Source organism: Macrotis lagotis, chromosome 4 (genome assembly GCF_037893015.1).
Source record: "Macrotis lagotis isolate mMagLag1 chromosome 4, bilby.v1.9.chrom.fasta, whole genome shotgun sequence".
Classification (NCBI taxonomy): Eukaryota; Metazoa; Chordata; class Mammalia; order Peramelemorphia; family Peramelidae; genus Macrotis; species Macrotis lagotis.
Genome location: NC_133661.1, coordinates 78,838,308 through 78,859,055, shown reverse-complemented (window position 1 = coordinate 78,859,055; position 20,748 = coordinate 78,838,308). Strand labels below are relative to the sequence as shown.

At 37.1% G+C, this 20,748-nt stretch overlaps 1 protein-coding gene across 1 annotated transcript in view; it reads right to left on the bottom strand.

The window, feature by feature from the left end:
* Positions 1 to 20,748, bottom strand: part of TLL2 (tolloid like 2) — a 131,116-nt gene that overhangs the window by 50,357 nt on the left and 60,011 nt on the right. The window contains exons 7-9 of the mRNA XM_074233248.1: positions 18,839 to 18,963; positions 15,168 to 15,283; positions 3,377 to 3,479 (exon numbers count right to left, since the gene is read on the bottom strand). Coding sequence (XP_074089349.1) covers positions 3,377 to 3,479; positions 15,168 to 15,283; positions 18,839 to 18,963 — 344 coding nt within the window. The remainder of the gene's footprint in view (positions 1 to 3,376; positions 3,480 to 15,167; positions 15,284 to 18,838; positions 18,964 to 20,748) is intronic.

Below are 20,748 nucleotides of genomic sequence, written 5' to 3'. Positions count from 1 at the left end.
CTACAGGAGACATGTTCTTGGATAATGTGTCTTTAAAAGAGATAGTCTATCCACCAAGGTGACTCCTTCCTCTGTCCTTCACTTCATTAGTCTGATATCTTCCAGTCTTCAATTTCATTCATTTCCCTAACCCTAACCTTAACCCTTCTTTTTCCTTTCTCCTCAAACTCCTCAATGATAAGAAATAGAAGTTAGGATCAAGGAATGATCAGATTGTGGGGGCCAAAAGGAACATAATCTAACAAGATTTTACAAAAACCAAGACTCAGAGAGTGGAAAACCCAAAGGTATCATGATTCAAACCCAGGTCTTCTGATTCCAAATCCATGTTCACAAATGACAACAATAATAATGGTAACTCCAATTTCTAAAGAGCTTCCAATTCCACGAAGAATGATGAGTTATTGGAATGTAAGCTCCCTGAGGGTAAATTCTTCATGCTTAGTACAGTGTCTAGCAAATAGAATGCTGTACTGTAGGCAGTACACATATTATTTCCATTTCACAAAATAAGTAAATAAGACCCAGGGATGATCATAGATTTATGGTGGGAAAGGAAGTCATCTGTCTAATTCAATAGATACCCTCTTCTGCAGATGAGGAGCTCAAGTCCTAGAGAGGTAAGCTGAATGCCAAAGTCTTGATTTGAACCCAGGCCCTGATATGCCAGATCAGCAGCACCATAAGGGGCTTACCCCAAGGATTGTGAATGTACAAATCTCAATACATCCTCTACTTTTCTTGCATGTCATCTCATCAGAAATGTGATTTTAAATTGATTTGTTTTGCTGTTGGAGCGGAGTTCTGGGAATCAGAACTTGAAGTTTTCAGCCCAACCATCTGTTCCCACACCTACTAAAATATATACCTAATCAAGCAAGATTAGAACCATAAGGCAGCCTGGAAAAGGCAGAGTTATCTACCCTTCCAGTGTCTGGGTGGAGTTGAGAATGTAGACCATTGTGGGATAAATCAATTTACCTCCTCTTTATTAATTGAGAGTAAAAGAATGTAAGTACTTATAGCCAGCAGCTCTTGGGAGCATGGGTTAGACTGTTATTAAGATCTTTCCCTTCAAGGGAAAAGGCTTACAGATGACAGACTTGTGTAGGGGAAGAATTCTTCTGCCAATGATTGGGAGGCTGGGGGGGCCTAGTTGGCGGGGCGGGGGGGGTGTTGTTCTGACCTTCTCTTGGTGAAAACAGTCAGGAAGGAAGCTTGGAACACTTGCTGAAAGAATAATGGAGTAGAGAGATCAGGGACCAGGCGGCCACACAGAGAGAAAGAGTGCAGAACAGAGTGTGAAGATGTGAATAAGAAAACAGTCTCAGCCCTTCCCTGAAAGCTTGAGGCCCAAGGGCATGCCCATGTACCCTCCAGCCAACTACAGAAAGTCACTGAAAGAGATGAATTCTAAGGAATTCTTTGTTTAGGCTACTTTGGTAGGGCTCAAGAGGGAGGGTGCACTCACTGGAGAATCAGTTCTAAGACAGGTTTTACTATTTGCTTGGGAATTCTGTCCCACTTGAACATTTCATTATTTCAGTGTGTGGTTCCTGCCCAGTCTTTTAGTACAATGACAAACTGGATGATCTAGACTTGAGTTGAACTTTAGAGGTTTCATGTGATAATTATATGGGTCTAAATACTCCTACACTGAATTTAAAATTATATGGAATCCAAAATTGAGTTGTTAGTGTTAAACCCATATAAATAAGCTGGGGGAACATTAAAAGATAGGAGAATTCAAAATCAAGCATTCAAAAACATCATTATCATTGTTGTCATCATTTCCATCATAATAGCTGAATTATATAATGCTGAAAAGTTTGGAAGCACTTTACATAAGTTACCTCATTTGATTGCCAGAAGACACTGATACTATAAGTCTTTTACCATTCTTCAATAAATTACCCCATGAAATTCAACACTATCCTACTGGGAATTCTTTAAATCCATTTTCCATATCTCACTCTACCTTCCCAAGTGAGAACCAAGATAATCCCTTCTGGGACAGAGTCAACACCACCACAATAATATCCAGCACTGTTATTGTAACTCAAGATCAAGACAACATTAAGTCAGATGTATCTTAAATTCCAAGAAATGTGTGGGCCGAGGTTGGCTGCAGGTGTACTGAAAAACCACATTCATATGTGCCAAGTAAAACTTCTGGGTAAGGGTCAACACAAGTCATACTTGCTCCCCACACGTTGCATGTATGAGGTTGGTCACAGAGACTGGCTTCTCCTGCTCTATCCTTATAACCAATACTTGGTTATGTTGGAGCTCAGTTTTGTGGCTAAAACCTCAGGATCACAGGGCTCACCCTTGGATAAAGCATTGGCCTTGGAATCAGGACAATGGGAGTTTGAATCCGGCCTCAGATCTTGGGCAAGTCACTTAACCCTGTTTACCTCACATCCAGGACCATCTCCAGTCATCCTGATTCCTATCTGACCACTGGACCCAGATGGCTCTGGAGGAAAAAGTGAGGCTGGTGACCTAGCACAGCCCCCCTCACTGAAATCCAATTCATGGCTTGTTATGGCATCACCTCCCTGATGTCATGGTCTTCTTCAAGAAGGACAAACAACAACCCACTCGCTGAAATACATTTCTTAGGTTATCTAGAAATGAGATCTCTACTAAACTGATTTCTTAAAAAATAATAATCTTTAAGTACCCATATCTTCTTACCCAGATGTCTGGTATTCTTTCTTTCTTTCTTTCTTTCTTTCTTTCTTTCTTTCTTTCTTTCTTTCTTTTCAGTTTCTGCAAGGCAGTGGAGTTAAGTGACTTGCCCAAGGTCACATAGGTAATTATTATGTGTCTGAGATCAGATTTGAACTCAGGTCCTCCTGACTCCAGGACCAGTGTTTATCCACTGCACCACCTAGCTGCCCCTTGGGTGTACTTTCTATCTATTGTGTCAACTAATTGATGAAGATGATAAGGATGAGAATAATTAGTGATTTGCAAAGCACTTTATAAATATTATTTCATTTAATCCTCATATCAATCCCAGGAGATAACTATTATTATCTCCATTTTATAGATGAGGAAACTGAGGAAGAGAGAGGCTAAGCAACTTGTTCAGGTCACACAGCTAGTGAGTGTATGAGAGTGGATTTGAACTGAGGTCTTCCTCCCTCCAGACTTTATTGTTTGGTGTTTATGATACCACTGAGATTCTTCTTCTATTCAAAACCATTTGATATCTCCTGATGGAGTCAGACAGGCATGAGAAACTGAGAATCAGAAAAAATAAAGTATTTAGCCCCAAGGCTAAGAAGTCAGCAGCAGAGATTGGATTTGAAACCAGGGCTCAGGTTGTTCTTTCAATTCACATTAAAACATTCCAATATAAACTCACCCAAGAGGGGGGCCTTTCTCCAGTAACCATCTCGGACCTCTACGTAATCATACCAGCACAGACGGCTTTTAAACAAGTCCATAGATGTGAAATTCAGAATAATCTGTAAAGAGGCAGCACAGAGTTAGAGGTGGGGGCAAGACACACCCAGAAAACAAATCTGCTTTTCTCCCAAGACACAACATAATATAATATCCTCTTCTGGAAAACATGATAACAAGTCACCCCATGGCCTTCATTGAAGGTGTTGAATACAGCAATGTGCTCTATCAACATATTAGTGTTTATATTATTAATAAAATACAAATAATAATAATAATTATACTAATGGAAATCAGGATGGTGTAGCAGATAAAGAACCTGTTGTTTAGTGATTTCAGTTGTTCCCATCTCTCTGACACTATTTGAGGTTTTCTTGACAAAGACATTAGCCTGGTTTCTCATTTCCTTCTTCAGCTCATTTTACAGATGAGGAAACTGAGGCACACAGGGTTAAGTGATTTAACCAAGGTTACATAGCTAGTAAGTGTCCAAGGTCAGATTTGAACTCAGGAAGATGAGTCTTACTGATTCAAAGTACTGCACCACCTAGTCACCCTTTGGATAGAGAGCTAGTGTCAGAGTTAGGAAGGCCCAGGTTCAAATCCCATCTAAGACACAAAATAGTGGTTTGACCTAGACCCCTTTGTTCCCATATAAATTGACAATTTTAGTCTAAAAGAGTTTAAAAGTTGTATTTGGTATTATCTGGAAAATAATCAGTGATTCTCTTAATATTATAAATTCCTAAACATTTGCTGATCTGAAAGTCCCCTATGCCCACAAAATCATAGATCCAGACCCTTTCCTCTACCTCCCCCCCAAAAAAATACTCTCAAAGATCATAATAATGAATGTCAGGAAAGATGAATAAATAGGGAGGAACACTTCCAGGATACTTTATAATGAAGAACTTAAGCTTCTTAAGTCATATGGGTGTTGACCGAAAGAAAGAGACATTAAAAGATTGGCCAGGATAAAAAGAGACTAGTGATTTGGCAAGAAATGAGGAATCAATGGAGTGTAAATATAAGGGAAAATCAAGGTCATTCCAAAGGACGGAATAAGACAGAGTACTTTCATGCATTATTTCTGGCCATTTTTCATTGGCTCTTTCAGTCTTTTTTTTTGGGGGGGGGGGGATGACACATATTTCTAACATCCCTTTTTCCGGTATTCTCATGTCTTAAAAAAGTCATTCCCAAGTTGCTCCAGTTAACCATAATTTTCTTAGGCTAAAAATGAAATAACAATGTTAATTTTATAAATGAAGTTTTATTCTTTAGGATCTTACCCAAAACCCATGGGAGAATAGCATCCTTATGAATATCAATGCTAACACAAAATTTGGGGGGCATTTTATACAGAAGGGACAAGGAATCATTAAAAACTGAGTTAAATTACCAATGAGATGTCACATAGATGACATGGTTTTACAATATGATTCTCTCAAATCTTATATCTGCTTAAAATTCCTATTGACAAGAATTCCATTTATACTGAAGAGTAAATGTTTACAAATAATAATAGGATTTTCCTTCTGCTAATCCAAGATGTCTCTTACCTAGAGGTTTGTTGATCAGGCAAGGAATTTATTGGTGCTATCGTGATAGCACCAATAAATTCCTTACCAGATAGTACTGACCCAGGCCAAGTCAACATTGTAGGAGACAGGACTTACATAGCAGACTGATATTTTATAACTATTAGTTAAGGTTAAGAGACTAATTTCTGATCAGAAATCTCCAGGTAGGAATCCTCATTGTCTACCTTCTTTGGTTGCTCTTGTTTCCAGATCCCAGGAACCTAGTGTTGGAGGTCTACAGATCTCAATGAAAGTAGTGCCCAGCTTCAGTCTTGTTTTCACTCTCTGGAAACACCTTTATTCATCTCTTTATGGCTCCCTAGGAGACCCTACAGGAATTGATTTAAATGTTATCCTTTCTCTCTGCCTACAATTCCAACCCTACCCCTGAATTTGAGAAGATGGCCTTGCCTTTTCTAAGTATAAAACCAACTTGACTTACCCAAACCTGACTTTGCCTTTATTCCCTCCCCTCCTCTCTTCTCCTCTCTGCCTTTATTTCTCTCTTCTTCTTTTGCTTTGGACTGAAACTTCTCTTGATCATTATGATGACCATGCTGTCTACACTTTTACCATCTTCCTTGAATTCCCTACCAGAACCTTGGACTCTACTCTCCAGATGATAGACTCTGATACACAAGCTTCTGCCACCATGCTGTTTCCAGAGCTCCACAACATATTGTTGTGTGCATGCTGCCTTCCCTACCCCCAGCCCTGACTCAGTATTGCAGCTCTCCTTCCTGCTTGGCCTTCCCTTGGTAGTTCTTGGCACATAATTAGCATTCTGTTGAGAATGCAAGACTAATACATATTAAAAACGATGACTACAAATTGACACTGTTCATTTGGATAATGAATATGTTGCTAAGGAAGATTGTAGTAGCTGGCAACCCTGGAGATTTTTTATTTGATAATTGTTTACTAAACCATGTACATGTGGGAATACAAAGACAAAAACAAAGCAGAAGGAGGGGAGGGGAGAGTGGTAGAGAAGGGAAGGGGATTCCCAATGTGGCAAGTCCCTTCACCAAAGCAGACATGAAGAGGTCTGTGACTTAGTAGCTAAGTCTTAGGAAATTTATTGAGACACCTAAAGATCAAATGACTCGCCCAGATTTTCCTAGATTTTAGAAATTAAGAGACTTGCCAGGATTGTTTATTGAGTAAATCTCAAAGGAAGAACTTAAAATCTATCTCCTTGACTCCAATACTATTTATCTCATCAATTATGTATATATATATGTATATGTATTTCTTTGTATATATGCATATATCTAGATATAGATGTGTATGTTTATGTATACTGGTATATATGTATATCATATATGCTGTTATACACCCACATATATATGTATATATAGTTGTACATATGTCCTGCTTGAATGGCTATGGGAATGGATTGAACCATATAATTTTGGGCTAATCATATTTGTCTACTATTGGAGAATAGGGAGAACCTAGATAATTGAAAATCCCCAATGTCTCATTTAAGCCAATTATTTCATTCTCCTCTCCCAGCCTTCACCAGAGTTTATAATAAGTAGCAGAACTGACTAATTTGAGCATTGCTTCCTTTCTTTCCATTCTTCACCTCACTAATGAGCTGTAAAAAGAAGAGAAGATGCATAGGTCTCAGTCAATCTCAAGCCAATATAATTAATTCTTAAATAATTAACAATAGTCTGTACTTTCAGAGGTCAAGGAAAAAAAACCCCACCAACAAATATTTACTGAACACCTGGTATGGGGGAAAAGAGGGCATACTTTGGTGGATAGAGAGTAGCTTTGAAGTCAGAATGTCCTGGGTACAAGCCTTGCCTCAGACATGTGTCCTTGGGCAAGTCACATAATCTCTCAGAGACTCTAGGCAACCATTTCACTAAGAGTTACTGAGGAGGTTCTGATCTATATCAAGAAAGGCAACTTCCTTCCTAGGAGATCCACATACTGATAAAATCCCAGGACTGGGGATATGTTATATATTTTACAATTTAAATGTATATCCTTTGGATAAGCAGGACATAAAAGAAAGCTATCAATTCAACAACTCAGCAACTTGAGAATTCCCTAGATACTGACCTTCTCTTCCTCCAGTCTACCTTTTTCTTACCAGTACATCTAGCACCCATTAGGAAGAAGAAAAAAGACGAGAAAATCAAAATCACACATTTTAGCTGCTAATAAAGACTTAGTTCAACTGTTTCCCTTCTATTCTTGTCTCTCCAGATGCTAAGGCTGTTGTTTTCTTCAGTCTTTTCCCTCATGTCTGACCCTTATGTTTAGGGTTTTCCTGGCAAAGATACTGGAATGGTTTGCCATTTCCTTCTCCAGTTTATTTTGCAGATGAGGAAGCTGGGGCAAACAATGTTAAGTGACTTGCCTAAAGTCACACAGCTAGGAAGTATCTGAGGTCAGATTTGAACTTAGAAAGATGAATCTTCCTGGCTTTAGGCCCAGGACTCTTTGCATCACCTAGCTACCCCTCTCTCTAAAGTTACCTGCTATCTAGCACCTCTGAATGTGTCTTGGATGCACCTAATTATCCACATGTTGTGTTCCCCATTGAAATGCCAGCCCTTGAAGAAAAGGGCTGTTTTGCTTTTGTATCTTCAGTGCTTAACAGAGTTACCAGCAGAGTAAGAACTTAATAAATGGTTGTTGGTTGATTGATTGATCAATTCATCCAAACCCATAAAGAGATTTTTCTCAAGCTTATGGAAAAGTTGATATATGATCATCATAAATTTAGAGCTGGAAAGAGTCCTAAGGGTTATCTAGTCCAGTTTATTATTATTAAACATCTGCTTATAGTTTTTGCTTTTGTATACTAATTGCTATTCTTTCTGATATGCTAAACATCATCTGTAATAATTAAAAGAATTATGGGTTAAAGCATTACCAAGGTTGAGAGTTGTCAAAGTCTGAAATTTTACATTTTATTTTATTGTTATCAGACCAGTTTGGCAGGTAGGAATAACAAAACTAGTAATAGCTAATATTTAGATGGCACTTTAAGGTTTGAAAAAAAAAGTCTGCATATATATTCACACATATACTATCATATTAAATATATATGTGTATACATATATGCATGTATATTTAAATTTTCATTTGGTCCTCACAAAATCTCTGGGAGGTATATGCTATTATTGTTCTCATTTTACAGATCAATAGTAGCAAATTATAAAAAGAGAATACTGTGAAACAAGACAGGAAACATATACAGTAACCAGATTGTGGAGGGAGGACCTTGTTTTTATCTGAGGTACAATTGGTAATCGATGAAATTTTTGAGTAGATTTGATTACATAGAAAGAAGACAGATTGGAAAGAGGAAAAACTTGAAATAGGAAGATCATCTAGAAGCCTACTGAAATAGTATAGATAAGAAGTGACAAGAGCTTGAATGAGAGTAGAGAATTGTGAATGAGAAGAAGGAAATGGAATGAAAAAGATGTGAGAAGAAATAGAAATACCAAGATTTGGCAACTTTTTCACTCACGAGAGTGGGACACCAAGTTTATAATACTTGAAGGATGATTGTTCCTCCAAAAAAGATAGAGAAGTTTAGAGAAGGGATAAGTTTGGAGGAACATATGAGAGTTCTGTTTTGGACATGCTGAGTTTGAGATGTCAATGGGATATCAAGACAGAGATATCCAACAGAATAAATAATTTTGAGAGATGATTCCAAAGAGATAATTGGATGTATGGGGGTTTTTCACCAAGAGAAAGCATATAGATAGAATAAAGGGCCCAGGACAGAATCCTGAATGGCTCTTCAGTGCCTAGTCTTTGAGGCTAGAAGAGTTAGATTTGTCTGTAGGAGAGGTATACCAATTTGAATAGGATAAAATATAGGCTCCTTTTGGTAGTAGCATTTATGCTTATGTATCTCAGTATACTGACTTTTAAAAAATATTTGTCTTGGGGAACCAAGATGGTGGAGTAAATAATAAATCTCTATAACTTTCCTAGACACAGATCCAAACAATCATAAAATGACCCTAAAGTAAATCCTAGAATAGTAGAATTAGCACAAAGATGGAGTGAAACAATCTTTTAGTCCAAGAAACTTGGAACATTTGGAAGAAAGGTTTGTCTCACTTGGGTAATAGAGGAGCATAGTACAGGACAGAAAGCATCCCAACAAGACAGCAACAAGCCCCACCTCAGCAAACCAGTGGGAGATCCAAAGTACAAGTACGGTGGAGCAAGCAAATGACAATACCAGTATCCCACATGTGCCTCAGCATAACCAGGAGAACTGGTGGGACTCTGGGTCAACCATGTGCTTCAGTGTAGCCCTCACCAGCCTCAGCACATGCCAGATACCACCGATAGGACAGTGGCTCAGCACCAGGTATGCTGACAGACCCCTATGGCCTCCAGCAATACCAGTCACCATCCCTTATAAACAACACCAGAAGGGAGGGTCCCTCAAGGGTCTGAGGGCAACATTCCAACATTACCACAGCTACAATGGACTGGACACATTGTTGGAATGCTAGAAGTATGCTTGTCAGAAAGACTATTTTATGGAGAACTCACACAGGACAAGTGCTCACAAGGGGGAAGAAGAATGGATACCAGGAAACTCTGAAGGTCTCTCTTAAGAACTTTAGAATTGATTGTATAGCATGGGAGACACTGGCACGGCATGGCATGCCCTCATCAGAGAGGGGACTGTACTCTATGAGGAAGACAGAATTAAATCAGCTCAGAGGAAATGTGACATCTGTAAATTTAGGTATTCACCTAGACTATTTATGCCCAACCTGTGGTAAAACATTCCCAGATTGTAATCGTCTGATCAGCCATATGATTATTTGGATCTGTGTCTGACAATTACATTGTAATTTGTCTCAAAACTAGTGATGCCATTTTGGTCTTCTTCGATAACAGAAGACATGAATCAACCAATCAGTCAATCAGCTAGTTCTTGTAGCTCTTGACACAAGACATCTGGGACAGTGGACCTTCTACCTCAGGAGCAGAGTTTACATTTAAAAGAAAGGAAAAAGGTTAAAAAAAAAAGATGAAGAAACAACAACAAAAGGAATCTGACCATAGAAAGTTATTATGAAAGGGAAGTTCAAGATGCATTCTCAGAAGAGGACAATGTCAAAACACCTCTGGGCAAAATCCCAAAGAAAAATGAGAAGTGGTATCAACTCCAGAAAGAACTCATGGAAGAACTCAAAGAATAGCCTACAATTAAATGACAGGTAGAAGAAAAAAATTAGAAAAAGAAATGAGAGTAATGCAAGAGAATTATGAAAAAAAAGACTCAACAACTTAGAAAAAGAAAACAATAGCATAAAAAAATAAAATTGACCAAATGGAAAAGGAGATTTAAAATTCACTGAAGAAAATAACTCCTTAAGGAGTACAATTTAGGGGCAGCTAAGTGGTACGGTGGATCGAGCACCAGCTCTGGAGTCAGGAGGACCTGAATTCAAATGCAATCTCAGTCACTTAATAATTACCTAGCTGTGTGACCTTGGGCAAGTCACTTAACCCTACTGCCTTTGCAAAAAAAAAACAAAACACAAGAGTACAATTTGTCAAATGGAAAATAAAGTACAAAAGCTAACAAAAATGACTCCTTAAAAATTAGAATTAGGCTAAACAGAAGCCAATGACTTTATGAGATATCAAGAACCAAACAAACAAATTCAAAAGAATGAAAAAATGAAAGAAAATGTAAAATGCCTCATGGGAAAGAGACCTATCAGAATCATTGGAATTCATGAAAGTTACAACCAAAAGTAAAATCTGCACATCTTTCAAGGAAATTAAAAAAGGAAAACAGACCTAATGTCCTAGAATCAGAGGGCAAAATAGGCACTGAAAGAATTCACTGATTACCTTTCAAAATAAAATATTTACCTCTCCAACAAATATTACAGCCAAATTTCAGAACTATCAGGTCAAAGAAAAAATATTAAGTAGCCAGAATAGGACTTGGCAGCTACTACATTAAAAGATCAGAAGTCATAGAACATTTTATTCCAAATAACAATGAAGCTAGAACTACAACCAAGAATCACTTAACCGGTAAAGGTAAGCACAATGCATCAAGGGCAAAAATGGTCTTTAAAATTAAATACAATGATTTCAAGCTTTCATATGGAAAAAAAAATTAATCTAAAAACTTGATCTCCAATAGCAAGACTCAAGAGAAGCATAAATATGTAAAAAGGGAAAAGAAAACATAGACTTAATCTGCTTACTTCTACGTGGGAAGATGATACTTGTAATTCTTAATAATTATATCATTAATAGAATATAGAAGTATATATAGAGAGTATAAAGTGAATTTGAGGAAATGACATTAAAAAATTAAGGAATGGGGCAGCTAGATGGCGCAGTGGATAAAGCACTGGCCCTGGAGTCAGGAGTACCTAAAAAAAAATTAAGGAATGAGAAAGAGGAATACAACGAGTACAGAAGGCAGGGAAAGGTAGAATAGGGTTCATTTATTTTACATGAAGAGACATGCAAGACCTATTACAGTGAAGAGTAAGATGTATGGGTAGGCTGTGGGCATTGCTTTGAACTTTACTCTCATCAATATTGACTCAAAGAGGGGCGGCTAGGTGGCATAGTGGATAAAGCACCGGCCTTGGAGTCAGGAGTACCTGGGTTCAAATCCAATCTCAGTCACTTAATAATTGCCTAGCTGTGTGGCCTTGGGCAAGCCACTTAACCCCATTTGCCTTGCAAAAAAAAAAAACACCCTAAAAAAAATATTAACTCAGAGGGAATAATAAATACAATCATTTGAATGTAGAAATCCATCTTTCCTGACAGGGAAGTAGGAGGGGAGGAGAATAAGTAAAGGGGGGTGGGGGGGGGATTGACAGGAGTTAGAGTAGATCAGGAGTGATAATAGACAAACAAAACACTGGTGACAAGGAAAGGGTAAAAGGAGAGACAAGACAAAAAAGAAGAAAGGATAAGATGGAGGGAAAAACATAGACAATAATCATAACTGAATGTGAATGGGATGAACTCTCCCATAAAACAGAAGTGGAAAGCAAAGTAGATCAAAAGTCAGAATCCTACAATATGCTATTTACAAAAAACACATTTGTGATAGTTGGGGGAGACTAGGTGGCGCAGTGGATAAAGCACCAGCCTTGGAGTCAGGAGTACCTGGGTTCAAATCCAGTCTCAGACACTTAATAATTACCTAGCTGTGTGGCTTTGGGCAAGTCACTTAACCCCATTTGCCTTGCAAAAACCTAAAAACAAAAACAAAACAAAACAAAACAAAACAAAACAAAAAACACATTTGAAGCAGAGACACACACACACACACACAACACACACACACACACAAATGAAAGTGAGGGACTGGAGAAGAATCTGTTATTCTTCAGCTGAAGTTAAAAAAAAAAGCAAGGGCAATAATCTTGATCTCAAATAAAGTAAAAGCAAAAATAGACCTAACTAAAAGAGATGAGGAAGGAAACTACATCTTGCTAAAAGGTATCATAGACAATGAAGCAATATCAGTATTAAACATATATGTACCAAGGGATAAAGCATTCAAAATTTTAAAAGAGAAGTTAAGTGAGTTATAGAAAAAAAAAGACAGCAAAACTATACAAGTAGGAGATCTAAACTATACCCTCTCAGAACTCCATAAATTCAATAAAAAAAAAATACGCAAGAAAGAAAGGAGGTGAAGAGAATATTTTAAAAAATAGATATGATTGGCCTTTGGAGAACAGAAAAGAATATACATTTTTTCTTAGCAGCACATGGCACTTACAAAAACTGAACATGTAATAGGGCATTAAAAACATCAAAATGAAAGGAAGAAATTCTTCATAATGTAATAAAAACTACACCCAACAAAGAATTATGGAAAAATAGATTAAAAATTAATCAGAAACTAAATAATCTAATTCTTAAGAATAAGTGAGTGTAGGAAGCGCAGTGGATAGAGCACAAGCCCTGAAGTCAGGAGGACCTGAGTTCAAATCCAGCCTCAGATACTTAATTACCTAGCTATATGACCTTAGTCAAATCACTTAACACCATTGCCTTAAATAAAAAAAATTTTAAAAAGAATAAGTGGGTCAAAGAACAAACTATACAAATAATCAGTAATTTTGTTAAAGAGAATAACAATAAGACAACATAACAAAATTTATGGGATTCAGTCAAAGAATACTTAGGGGAAGATGTATTTCTCTAATTTCTTTCATTAACAAAATGGGAGTAGAATAGATCAATGAATTGAACATGCAACTAAAATTTTTTTAAAAAAATATTCAATTGAGCATAAAATTGGAAATCCTGAAAATTCAATGTGAGATTAATAAGATTCAAAGTTAAAAATATTGAGTTAATAAATAAATCTAGAAGTTGATTTTATGAAAAACCAATAAGTTGGATAAGTTCCTGGTTAATTTGCTTAAAAAAGAAAGAAAGCTATAAAAAGTCACATAATAAGCAAAAAAAGAAAAATGATAAATGTAAAGAAAATGTGGGGCAACTGGGAAGCTAATGCATTGTTGGTTGAATTGTGAACTGATCCAACCATTATGGAACTATGACCAAAGGGCAACCATACTTGGCATACCCTTTGATCCAGTAATACCCCTACTAGATCTGCATCCTAAAGAGATCATAAAAAAGGGGAAAAGATCCATATTTATAGCAGCCCTTTTCATGGTGGTAAAATATTAGAAATTGAGGGGATGCTCATCATTTGGGGAATATCTAAAAAAAACTGAAGATAGTGGAATACTATTGTGTAGTAAAAAATGATGAAGAGGCAGATTTCAGAAAATCTGTCTTGTTTGAACTAATGCAAAGTGAAATGAGCAGAACCAAGACAATATTGTTCACAATATCAGCAACATTGTGTGATGATCAACTGTTAATGACAACTCTTCTTAGCAACACAATTAACCAAGGTCTCAGGAAAGAAAATGCTATCCACATCAAACCAATGGATTCTGAATGTAAATTCACTTTATTCTTTTTCATATTTGGTTTTTTTATCCATTTCTTCTTTCATAACTGTGGCTAGGTAAGAAATATGTTTTTATATGGTAACATGTGTATAACCTATATAAAATTGCTAACAATTTTCAGAAGAGAGGTAGAGAGGGAGGAAGGAAGAAAATTTTGAAACTCGAAATCTTATAAAAATGAATGTGAAAAATTGACAATGTGCAATGGGGGGAATAAAATACTACTTAAATATACATTTGTCTGGTTATCAAATTTCCAATGGTTATTTTTTTTTAGTTTTTGCAAGGCAATGGGGTTAAGCAGCTTGCCCAAGGTCACATGGTTAGGTAATCATTAAGTGTCTGAGACCAGATTTGAACTCAGGTCCTCCTGACTCCAGGGCAGGTGCTCTATCCACTGTGCCAACTAGCTGTCCCTTTACAGTGGTTATTTCTGTAACTCTGGCATGGTTTTATCCTTTTAATTATGCAAATAATACACTGACTTGGACACACTTACCTGTCACTACTTGTTGGCAGCTCGAAATATCACAGGAGGAAGAAACAGGAAAATGATCCCTTCTCAGTTATCAAATTCCAGCAAGGCTTGTAGCTAGTAGCTAGCAATTGACCAATTATGTGAATCTTCTGAGTTTCCTTTCAGTCCTATGTCTCAATGACAATCACCTCTATCTAAAGTGGTCTTGAATACTAGCTCACAGAGCACCCATAGGATCAACTTTATCATTATCACTATATCATTTCACACTATCACATTAGTGTGAAAGCTTTCAACAAGCATGATAGATTATCTATAAGGGAGATATTTTCTTATCCACTAGATTATAAGCTCACCAAGGACAAGAAGCATAACTTCTATGCGTTTTCATCTCCGATGGTGTCTGGTACCATTTTCATACAGAAGGTAATGGCATGGTGTAGAACTTGAAGACCTTTTGACAAGGCATGGTTTCTTCCTCTATAAAATGAAGACACTGGAGGATATGACCTCTGAGATCCTTTATAGATCTCACCCTATGAGCCTAAGAAATGTTTAATACATTTTTTTAAGAAATTTCTTGAAATTAAGGATAGCTCTACTTAACATCATCTAGATTATAGTTCAAAGGACCCTCAAGCCTATGCCTACCTCAAAGGAAAATGTGATTTCCCAAGAGAATTCCACACTTACCTTTTCCCCAGGAGTAACAGATATTCTCCAGACACAATGGGAATATGAAGGATAACCATTTGGGAACCCAGGTGCAGAAAAGTTTCCTGTTGTATCCTGAAGAGTCTCTCCACAGGCTGTTGAGTCAAAACAAGAGCAGCAATTGTGATTTTCAGCACATGAATTTACCCAGGCAACTCTCTCATACAAATTAACATTATAAACCAATAAGAACTTCTGAATATATCTGAGAAAACTTCAAATTCCCTACCAGATTACACATACATGCATAAATATGGTACATAATAAGGATAATAGTTAATATTTATATTAACTATTTATATTACAATTGGGCAGGCACTGTACTAAGTGCTTCAAACATATTATCTTTTTGATTTTCAATCACAACCTTGGGAGGTAGAGGTTATTATTAGTTGCATTTTAGAGATGAGGAAACTGAGGCAAACAGGGTGAAGTGACTTGGCTGGAATCACATAGCTAGTAAGTATCAGAGGTCAGATCTGAACTCAAGGAACATGAGTTTTCCTGACTAGAAGTCTGGCACTCAATCCATTGTACCACCTATTATTGAAATTAGATAAATGAAATTAGGCATAATCATATATATATATATGTATATGTATATATATATGTATATAAAATATAAATTGGTACAATTCATAACTATTTGAAATTAGGTATAATTAGGTAAAATATGGTAACTAGTTACAGTTCTCTAGAAACATGCAATGCAAATTAGAATGATGAGACCATTTTGGGGGGGTTCATTATTTCCACTAATTGAAATCTTACATGATGTGTATATTACCTATAACCTGTATTTATTATATTAGTGTTATATGATTCTTCCAAGGAGTTCAAAGCATTTCATTTTATTATTAAGTATAGTTAGTATTTAAGTGGCACTTTAAAATTTATAAAGCACCTTCTACATGTTATCTCATTTGACTTATTATCAAACAATACTGTGAGCTGGGTGTTATTAACTGATCTAATAGGTAGAAAAGAGCTTTCATTCAATATTTTGCTCTCTTTGATCAATAAAAACAGGTAGATACAAATAGCTGATTGCACAGATACCAAAAAATACAGCCATTTAGAATTTACAAATGAGAAAACTGAGAGTCAGGAGGATCTGAGTTCAAATCTGGTTTCAGACACTTAATGATTACCTAGCTTTGTGACCTTGGGCAAATCACTTAACCCCATTGCCTTGAAGGAAAAAAAAAACAAATGAGAAAACTGAAGCCTAGTGATGAACTTGCCCCAGGTCCCATAGAGTAAGTGACAGAGAAAAGATTAAAACCCCAGTTCCCCTGTCCCTAAATCCAAAGCTCTTTCCCTTCTATGATTCAGATAACTGATTCTGTGAAAACATAATGTTAAGTGAAACCTATTACCACCAACAGCTGGTTCCACAGTCATCCCATTCAAGTTGCAACTAAGGTTGAATATCATCATCTCCATAATGTTGTTTCCTCACATGATGGCAACTGGGATTTGGTCATGTTAATGATGTAATTGTAAAATGACACTGGCTGAGACAAAATGTGTGGGGCATGTCCATCTCACATTTCATTCCTTCAGATCTTTCCCCATGATGCACATCAATTGGGGTATGGCTAAACAGGTTATAGTATATGAATATTATGGATTATTATTGTTCTAAAGAAACCACAAATGGTTGGACTCTAGAGATACATGAAATGACTTACAGGATATGATGCTGAGCAAAGGGAGCAGGACCAAGAGAACAATGTACACATTAACAACAACATTGTGAGGTGAACAACCTTGATGGAAGCAGCTTCTCTCAGCAGTTCAGAGAACTAGGTCAACTGTATTAGACTGGCTATGGACTATGTTATCCCCATCCAGAGAAAGAAAATCAAAACAAAACACACACACACACACACAAAAAATCTGATGAATACTTTATAAAAATTATCTCTTATCTATCTCTTTCTTTAATCCTAATTCCTCATATCAAAAATAACTAATCTGTAAACATGTTTATCAAAAAATATGTATGTACAATGCTAACCTGACTGTCACTGAGGGGAGGAGGGTTGGGAAGGGAGGGTGAAAGGAAATTTTAACTTAAAAATACACATGTGTATATGGATGAAAACTAATTAGTTAGTTAATTAAAAAATAAGCTTTCCCCACCAAATCTTGAATTAGCTAACAGGTAGAATGGATAGATTTTGATCTGGCTTCTCTCTTTTCTGCCTTCCAACATCTGGCAAAGATGGTACAAAAATGAGTAGTGATCATAAGTCTGCCCAGAAACAATAAAAACCAAATAATCTCCCTTTTCAGATGTGCCATTTTTTTAAACCCAAAAGGTTAAAAAACACTAAATGGCTTTTTCCATTGCTCCTCTGTGTTTTTATTTTTACCAATGGCTTTTCCATTGCTCCTCTATGTTTTTATTTTTTAAATGAACTGAATGTAGGTACCTAGAACCTCTAAGTAAAATGTTCTCTAGAACTTGGAAAGTTTATATTTATTTGATGTTACAAAGGCAATAAGTGGCATGGCAACAATTCTCTGCCAGAGTTGAATGTTCACAACTTTCTGTTTATCAGAGCAGACATTGCCATTCACCTCTCCCCACCCCATTAAAGTGACCCCAAATTCTAAGAAACTCAATAAACCCTTTCCAGCCTTCAACTCAAATTGAACATGGTTAAATCCCTTTGCTCACAATTACTATGTGTAAATGGTCCATATTTTTTGAGCACCAAGAAAGCAAAACAGACCACTCCCAGTTATCAGACCAGGGAAATCCTAGAAGAATAGGCCATCAATATCATTTTACTACTTGACTGTCAGACACAGGCAAATTCCTCCTGTCAGCAAACATCATTGAAGGTGAAATGGAAGTTGTTTTACTGCAATTATCAATAATCTGCAAGAACACATAAATTAACTATGTGGCTGCATGGATTTGCTAGTAATCGCGATAAGGTTACCCTTTAAATATAGCAAGGTTACATGAGATTTATGTCCTGCATTTCAACCCTAACACATTCCTAGATGACTAACAGTTGGGCTCCATGCATTGCCAAGGATTTTTCATAATGGGACAAGACCCAGATTGCTCTGGGCTTCATCCCTACTCTTGTTCTCCCATCAGCCAGCAGAGCCTCCTCCCACTTACAAAAACTTCCTGCCCATTCTACTCTCAATCCCTAAAAAAAGTCAAGGTTTTCCCAAAAATCTCCAGGGTCTTCTTCAAGTTGGGTGAAGGTTAATGTGACTCACCATCCTTTATTGATACCCTCAAAAAACCTAGGGGTCCAGATTCATCTGAAGTCTTTAAAAGATATAATAAGAAGAAAACACTCAATGCCAAAATGAATGTCAACTATTGCCAATGTTACATGGTCCCTGGGTAGTGTCTCACAAAGTTTCACCTCTATGGAAACACCTTTTGGGAATCTTTTGAAATGATAACATGGAAACAAAAGCAAGCAATGGAAAGACCCTTGGAGACCTCAAACCAACAGAGAGCAAATGAATTGCTACAGAGCTCTGAACTTGAAGCATCCTGGGACTCTCTCTAGGATTTCCAAGTTCTTTCACCAAAGGGAAATGTTCTCAAACAGATAATGAGCTATTATATCTCCCCAGCTGAGCGGAATGAATGGAACCACTGCAATTACCTGGGCACTTGTACAGCTTCCTGGCTTGGGCTATGTCTCCCTGGCTGAGCCGAACTCGTTGGCCAATGGTCGGTCGCACACCATTGTCATCTCGGCGGGGGAGAATTGTGTCTAAGAAAACTCCTCTATGGGGGGGAAAATTAAATAAAAAAAATTTAAAGCCCATGAGGCCTTCTGAACTCAGAGTTCTAGTCCCCTCTTCCCTTTCCTGTAATCCCATCAACATTCGTACCCACCCTTGAGGCTCCCCAGGGAACCCCTCCCCCCCATGACTAAATAGGTTTCATTCACCCATGTGCTTATATTTTAACATTCCAGTTTATCAACTGCCAGCTCACTTTCCAGTGGGAAACAGCTCTGCCAAGTTTGTCAAATCTTCTGCAGGCCTGATGGTCGAAGAGGTTCTATATTGATGTAAACTGAGCATTTCAGTGACTCATTAAAGGCTTAAGAGTGGGCGTTTTACAGACTTCTGCACCAAATAGCTCAGAGGCATCAGGAAGAATGTGGACTGTCCCAGAGTATACTGAGATGTTGGGTACATACAAAGATGTGGCATAAATACTTGTCTATAGGCTAGTGGATACAGAGGGCACACATTGCAGTAGGGGTGGGAAGTCTCCATCCTGTGAGACAAAGAAAATGTTTCTTCTATGTGGAATGTTATCAACAAATTACCCTAAAGTGATCTCCAGTCCTCTATAGGTGAAGGATTTACAATAAAACTGCTCTAGCCTTACCATCTAGAAGCTCAGGAGAGTAAACAGCCTCACTAATGATGGTATGCACCAGTAAACTTTAAGTGTTCACCCCTCCCTCTCTCCAAAGACAGTTTTCCATTATAAAGAACTCTCAGGGTTTACACCCATTGCTTTGTTATTAGAAAAACCAATTCCAAGGAAGATCACAGGAGATCCTTCTTTTGCCATCAGGCAAAGCAGGTTTACAAGATCACAAGCAAAATCATCTCAGACCCTTGAAGAGACCCAAAAAGCCATCTAATACAAACTCCTTCATTTATAGATGAGGGAAGTGTGGTCTGGGAAGCATAAATGGACAAGGATAAGATCATAAAGTTAGTATGTTCAAGAGGATGAGTTTAAAACTAGGCCCTCTGCTTCCAGTCCTTGTGTTATTTCCAAGGTACCACTAGAACCCTACAGCATAAGCAAAGTCATAAGAGATGTAAAGGTTATAAGATCTAGGAGCCAGTGTTTGGAGAATGTCACCTCTCCCATTGCTTGGCATGAGTCTGTGAGAGAAGGTGACACTTTATATAATAGGGCTTTTCCCCCTTGTTATATGCTTTAATATTATATTTAATTAAATGCCTTTTGCTCTGAATTAATGTATTCCTGGGCTTTTTCTTATATAATGAGAATTATCAGTGGAAGCTCAAAGCTGTTAATTTAAATTTGCCTAATAGTACCATGAGCCTGGTTGTAGACAATAAGGCAAACCAAACTATGATGATGATGATGATGATGATGATGATGATGATAGAAATGTCTATAACATTTTAAGTCTTGCAAATCACATGGCATAACACTACTTATACTTGCAAGATTATGGTTATCAAAGTACATTGTAAATCTTAAAATATTCTCTTCTTATTCCTTTTTTAAAAATACATTTATTTTAAAAGCAAAAGGGGAAAGGGGAGAAATACAATAACTATCTACTTTTCCCATTTTATTTTTTTATTTTCTGTTCCAAATTCTCTTCTTCCCTCCACTCCCTCCCCCATTGAGAAAGCAAGAAATGTGATGCCCATTATACGTATGAAGTCATGCAAAACGTATTTCCATATTAGTCAAATAACAATCTACTTTTTGAAAGAAAAAAAGATGTCATTTAAATGTTAACTACTAAATAATAGTAGTGTTGGGAGAGTTATGATGTGTATACGT